The sequence below is a fragment of the Neolamprologus multifasciatus genome, chromosome 17 (genome assembly GCF_963576455.1).
Source record: "Neolamprologus multifasciatus chromosome 17, fNeoMul1.2, whole genome shotgun sequence".
Classification (NCBI taxonomy): Eukaryota; Metazoa; Chordata; class Actinopteri; order Cichliformes; family Cichlidae; genus Neolamprologus; species Neolamprologus multifasciatus.
In genome coordinates, this window is record NC_140455.1 from 18,193,806 (window position 1) to 18,200,514 (window position 6,709).

The 6,709-nt window shown below is 37.3% G+C and overlaps 1 protein-coding gene across 1 annotated transcript; it reads right to left on the reverse strand.

Moving 5' to 3' along the window:
* Nucleotides 1–1,353: 1,353 nt before the first annotated feature.
* On the reverse strand, nt 1,354–4,880 carry LOC146499257 (uncharacterized). The gene is made up of 4 exons (XM_085138258.1): nt 4,783–4,880; nt 4,253–4,474; nt 3,407–3,570; nt 1,354–1,638 (listed from the first exon to the last, which is right to left on the reverse strand). The coding sequence occupies exons 1-4, from the start codon at nt 4,817–4,819 to the stop codon at nt 1,354–1,356; spliced, it is 708 nt and encodes a 235-aa protein (XP_084994384.1). The 5' UTR covers nt 4,820–4,880.
* Between the last annotated feature and the right edge of the window lie 1,829 nt (nt 4,881–6,709).

Genomic DNA, 6,709 nt, shown 5'->3' on the forward strand with positions numbered 1-6,709 from the left:
GGGAAACTCCCACTAGGTTTAAATCTGGGACTCCCCACCATTTGACCTTAGAACTGAAGAAGCTTCTTGGATGAGAGGTCAAACGTCTTCAAGCAACTTAAAGAAGTCCAGATGCTTTTCTTTGCAAGCTCCTTTGACTATATCTGATATCATTTATATTATTTGTAATATATTTAGGAGATTGTTAATGATAGTGTAACCCTGGTTAGATTTACGGCACTACAAAAGTACAGGGTTCCCTGAATCCATCGTAGTTTCCTGTGTTGTAGTTCTTGTCTGGTAGTTTAATTTCCGGGCTTGCCTGGGGGGAATCATCTGCAGCTTGGTGCGCATGAAGGTATGGTGCAGAGGAAAAAAAGGACGGCAAGGAAAAACTCTATGCTGCCACGAAGCACAGTTTTCCAGTCAAAAGTAAAAAAGGAGGTTCCATTAACATTTGTGAGAGAGCTGCCGTTAGCGATGAACCACAGACGGGTACCTACCTCGAAGGAGTCTGAGTGGTTCTACGAACTTTTTGAACTATTCTGTGAGTTAGCCTAGCTCACTTAGCACTGCTATTGTCGTTCAATGCATTGAAAAAAATGATGACAAGAACAGAATTAGTAGTGTAAAAGAACCCAATGATTTTAAACAATAGTGCAATGATCCTGCTTTAATCAGTCTTAATATCTAATGGTGCCAGCTTTGAAATTTGCAGACGATGCATGGAGAGGTTCACTACATTGACTACGTTTACATACAGCCAATATTCAGGTTATGGTCGAGTTAGGCTCACTATTCAGGTTTCTGAAACATTCGGAATAACTCATTCACATGCATGAGACGAGAGAGTCACAGAGAGCCAGACGGCACATACACAAAGTTCCTCTACTCAAAAGACCAGGATTCCGTGGGAATAGAACATGTGCAAAACACAAATCCATTTTCATTTTGATGGCGATATGCCGATAGAGGTTTTACATGACCAAATATTTTGGTGAGAAAAGGGTAACTCCAAGACTTATATTCGGATTTTTGCCGGTATTTTAATGCCATGTGTGACCGGGTTATTGCTAACATTCCAGTTTTGAATGGGTTATCGGCTGCATGTAAACGCAGTCACTGAAATACATCAAATGCAAAATACTTATCTACCATCATTTGTTACTTTGAAGTTGGACAAACAAAATGCACCATAAAGGAAATGAAACACCAGAGAACTCTAAGGCCTACAATAGTATGTCATGAAAAGACCATTCATTCATCTGGATATAACTCAACAAAGATCAACTAGAGTCCTCTATTTGGTGGAGGCCTTTCTTCATCAACAATAATATATGCATAAATGTTAAGAAGATATTCTTCATATGTTTTTCATTGTTCCTTTGTTATCTTTAAATGCCAGAAGGACAACTGCGAAAACATGCCATAAAAAGCTGAAAACTTACTGTAGATGGCATCCAATTTATTTTTGTCGAGCGGTAAACGTGCATCTCCTCTGCCTCGTTTTTCCCCTCGAAGATTGCTCACTAGCAGTATTTCCACAGGGAAGACTGCTGTGAGCAGATGCCTCACAAAGGTTGTAGCTGAATTTGCATTAGTAGCATAGGCCCAGGCCAGTTTCTCTACCATGACTCCAGTCCCAGGATAAATCTCCACCTGTTCCAACAAAAAGACATTTTGTAAGAGACTTAAAGAACAACTACATACCTTTCCAGACTTAAAACTCTGTTTCTCATCTAGTTTTGAAGGCAGTGACATTTATGTATATTCCCGGAGCCAGCAGAAATACAGTCAATGAATTTAACACTTGAATTAGATCCATCATACTTCTAAGTAGAGTACCAATTTAAAAGTTTGGACATATTTTCCCATTAAATCTAATAAGAAAGTCTGTCCAAACTTTTACTGGTACTGTGTTCAAGGTTCGATCAACTGTAAGTAGAAAGACAGTAGATCCAATTTATGCACTTCATCCATTTATTCTTTAAAATTCCATTACCTTTGATGACTGGGATTCCTTTGTTGATAGAATGACAGATGCTGGTGTTGAGAAGGATGAAGTAGATTTGGGAGGAGGCAGCAGCAAACCATCTGATGATGAACCGGGCGTGGACTGCGGAGAAATCTGGGGAAGCTCCAAACTGGATCTCTTAAGAGGTTCAGCCAAATTAATCACCTTTTTCATCGTCTTCATGAGTTCTGGCACATCTATATATATAGTAAATTAATGAAAAATGATTACCAGAATGGTTTATACATAGGCTAGAGTGACTTTTTCAAATATATTGGCTGTTTAATTGTTATATTAGTGATAGGAAGTGATACCTTCGACAAGCAACTCCTTCAGTTTATCATTCTCTTTTTTCAGGTCTTGGATCTTCCGCTTTAGATCAACTACTGTCTTTTTTGGACTTTGTTCACCATAAGCGACTGAAGGTGGTGAATGACTGTACATTGCAAGGAATTCCTATGCAGGGTCTTTCTTTGAAGGAGCCTTTGACTTCTGGACATGAAAAAAGATAGCGAGAGAGAAGAGGAATTTACATAAAATAGTCAAAGCTGCCATAAAAGTTATGAATCTAAAGTGTAAAGACAACAGATTCAATAGCTGTGCCCCAACGTGTAGGGTGCATACTTCAAAGAGCTGATTTCTTAGCCACATACAGTACCAGTCAAAAGTTTGTACAATTTTACAATTAAATATAATGGGAAAGTGTGTCCAAACCTTTAACCTCTTAAGCCCCAACGCCCCCTGATACGGGGGCAAAAGGCAGGAGATCTGTTAGGCTTGGGGCTTAAGAGGTTAACTGGTACTGCACATCACAGAACTGTAACTAGGCCTGTTACAAAGATTGGGCTCATTTGAATACAGTTTAAAAAAAAAGTTTACCATTCTTCAATTTAGGAGGCTACAAGTGATTTTTTCCTTTAACAAATCCTGACAATCATTGTATACAAATGACCTTTGTGTGCAGTAGAATAGGGGGACCACTAGTGGAGTTCCTTTTCTTAAATATAAATACGTTTCAGTTTTAAAATTATATCTGATCTGAAAAAGGTAAAAATCAGTAAAATATATATATTTTTTAGGGAAAGAGAAGTACTACAGTCATTGCTTGGTGACAGAAATAGAAAGATGGTGAGGATGTTCAGACATAAACAAGAAAAGCTACTTGCAGGCTACACTGTCCCGTTTCATAAGGCTGTAGCCTGCATAGACTCCATCCAATGGTAGATGTACAATACAATAGTGTCAACTTTTTAAAGGAGCCATCACCTAAAATGTTTCATTTTCCACATGAAAACATGTATATAATGGTTTCCTAATGATTGACACTAGCCTAGAAGCCAATATTTAAAGATGGAGTGTTTAGATAACATGTAAAACACGGATACTACAAAATGGTTCCAAGTGAAATGTCACCTTGAGTTGCAATGGCTGCGACAGAATCTGAGTCTCATTTGGATCGGAGTCATCAGAATCATCCTGATAGTTTTCAGGATGGACAGATACCCTCTTGGTCAGGTCCGCTGGTTCATTTTCCTTCAGCAGTGCATTAATTTTCTGAGCTGCCTCAAAACGAGTAGCTAGAGCACAAAGGAGGAAACAAAAAGACATTACAACAATCTGCTTATTACTCCACAGGTGTTTTTTTTTTTTTTTAAATCACCAGACTATGTTGTGTTTTCAGGTAATTGCAGTAATGAATGTTATTTTTTACTCCTGACTAAAAACGCAACTGAACACTGGAATGGTTCTTCGACCTGTGTGAAAGAGAGAGCTAACAAAGAAAAAAGAACATTTGTATATGGGATAGAGAAAGAGAAGAAGAAGACTGCAGTAACAGTGCCTAGTTTTGTGTTGAGTTGTGATTCACATAGTGCAGTTAGCAAAAAACCAAACAATTCCTATTTCACAGAATTTCCATTCATGTGAAACATAAAATATACAACTATTCAACATCTAAAAGCAACCATCTCATTAGTCAGGGGTTAGGGTTAAAAGGAGTAGGAGCCACGTTTAGGAGATTTACTGTGTTAATATGTAAACCTTTACTTAGAGCAGAGTAAAGACGAGTGATAAAATACAAAACTGTTGCGACTTTTTAAGATTAACAAAGCATCATGTATATTAAGTAAACATGTAGTACAGTCTTCAGCTCCCTGGCCAAATGAAGTAAGCACATGACTTGAAAGCGTGAATTCAGTTTTTCTTTAGAGAACTACTTTCAAGTAGAGGACATTTCAAATCATATTAACAATTACTTACCAGAGACAAAAACAACAGTGCCCCTGTAGTGTGGCCACCCTCCTCGCTGTTTCTTCCCATGGCGCCATTCAATAACTGCCGAGTAAGTGGATATGGGATTCCCATGCTGGTCCATCTTGGAGTCATCATACCCCCGTATGTTAACAGTTTTTACTTCACTAAGCTTTCCATAGTCCTCCCCTTCACTCCACTGCACCACTGCAAACTTCCTCTCCTTGTGTTCTGTAGTAAATGAAGGGGGGAGGAAAAAAAGAATTGCTATTTGCTAGCTAGAATGCTACGGGCTATATGCTAATAAAGGCTTTTTCTTATCAAAAAATATTCTATTTGACATGGTTTCTATAGGAATACTTTTCCCGTTTGAACCATTTTAATGCCACCAAGTGCTATGTCGCATGCATAATTCTCTGAAGAGAGCATTTCCACGTTGGTCACTTGTTTCTATGTGACCCGTAAAACATCAAACCACTTTTAGCAAGCTATTAGCTTAAGCTAAATCATTCAAATTTGAAAACATTTAGGCGACTTACCTCTGATATTAGTTTTATTCGTCTCCGTAGTCTCCATCTTTGCAAGACACACTTTATTAGACCGATTTCCCGCTTGTTGTTAAATTACGTAACGAAGCTGTTACCTGATGAGGACCGTGTGAGGTCTCGAGGTGAAAGCTGGCCACCTGTACGCTGCAGCATGGACCGCCCTACTTTGCCTTTGATTGGTGTATCCTCATATTTGACCTTACACTTAACCAATCATGGCAGTCACAGCTGAAAACAAAGTTTTGAGTTCATGCTCTACGTCAGTATTTTCTCTATTTGGCGGTAGAATATGTTTTTCACAGATTATAGACTATACTGACATTCCAACCGAGTTTTGTAACTTAAGAGACAGCGATGCCGAAAAGAAAACATTATAGATCTGACACAAGTGAAATAGACTGGATGCGGAAAAACGTTCCTTCACGTACTTTGACCAGATGGAAAAAACGGTATATGCACCTTTGCCAATAAGTTAATACAGTTGTCAGTTTCTGTCATTGTTATGAAAGCTACAAGAATTTATTTATTTTTTTAGAAAAATCGACAGAGCTTTGACTGACATCGGACAGCACAACACACAACAACAAGTAAGTGAATGTATATCGTTAATGTCTTATCAGCTACCATAGTAGCACTTGATACAAAGTGTTTGGGTTTTAATACTTTGGTTAAGTGGAACATTTCAGTTCTAATTTGACACCCATAACGTGGCTTATATTTTTGTGTTGTGTGTACTAAGCAGGTTAACAAACAAATAATTCCATACACTTACATAGATATTTATTTTAAATGATAAGTTATGCAACATAATTTATTGTGTTTGCCAAATGACTGATGAATTCTGCTTAGGTTAGTTATGATAAGAAAATGCAAAGTATTTGAGAATCTAGACTATATTCATAATGTTTCTGCATTGAAAGGAATCTGAAGTGCTACTTAAGTAATTGTGAGATGATAAATATAATAAAAAAATGTAGTTTTTTACTTAGAAGCCAACCTCTTTCATTGTGTTTATTTAAAGGTCAATAAAAACATTAAGAATAATAACAATGATAATAATAACAACATGGAAATTTCATCCCGACGGTTTTCAGAGGAGCTGTGAAAAATGTATCATAAACAAGTTGTTCATTTGTATCATTTCAAGGACAATGGTGAAGATGACAGCCAGAGAGAAGGAACTTTCACAGTTCCAATGGTAAATAAAAATACATTATTATAGTCTCTCTCTCTCTCTCTCTCTCTCTCTCTCTCTTTCTCTCTCTCTTTCTCTCTCCTTTTAAAAGCAACATACAGAAAAAAGGCCACAATAAAGCATTACTTTCATTCTTATGTCTCTTCTACGCTACTCCATCACATTGTAAAAGTGAAAAGTACAGCTTACCATTAAGTTGTTTAAATATGTCAGTGACAGACTCACTACTTGTTTTTGAATATATCATTTGGATATTTAATTCATTTATAAATTCAATATTCAATACTTGGGTTGTATTCCTCACAGGAAAGTGACGATGCTACCCAAAGAGATGAGCAGATACCAGAACCACAAACGGTTTCACTGGTAAGAAACAAATGCAAGATGTGTTCCCCTTCTATGGCTCTCTTTTCTTTAAAGAGTAGTTAATTTGAATACTTCTCAGGGAAACAATGAAGATGCCACCCAAAGACAGGAGGAAAGAATAGAAATGGTCACAATGGTGCAGGTAAGACTTGCGGTTAATTGCATTTTTAACTATGACAAACGTCGCTATGACTGCTGTTTATGTTGTAAATGCAGTTTTGAAAAAAAAACAAGGCTACATATGAAAACAAGTGAAACCTGCTCAAATATAACACAATTCTTTTTCAACCATTCAGGAGAACGCCCCTGAAGCAGGAGTTGATGTGAACTGCTCCAGTGGACTAACAGAAAATCAAA

Excerpts from the sequence above, each read along its gene's own strand:
- LOC146499257 (XM_085138258.1), bottom strand. The coding sequence starts at position 4,819 with ATGGAGACTACGGAGACGAATAAAACTAATATCAGAG. Across the intron at positions 4,475-4,782 it reads GAATAAAACTAATATCAGAG|AACACAAGGAGAGGAAGTTT; the intron begins GTAAGTCGCCTA and ends CATTTACTACAG. Across the intron at positions 3,571-4,252 it reads CACTGTTGTTTTTGTCTCTG|CTACTCGTTTTGAGGCAGCT; the intron begins GTAAGTAATTGT and ends TTTGTGCTCTAG.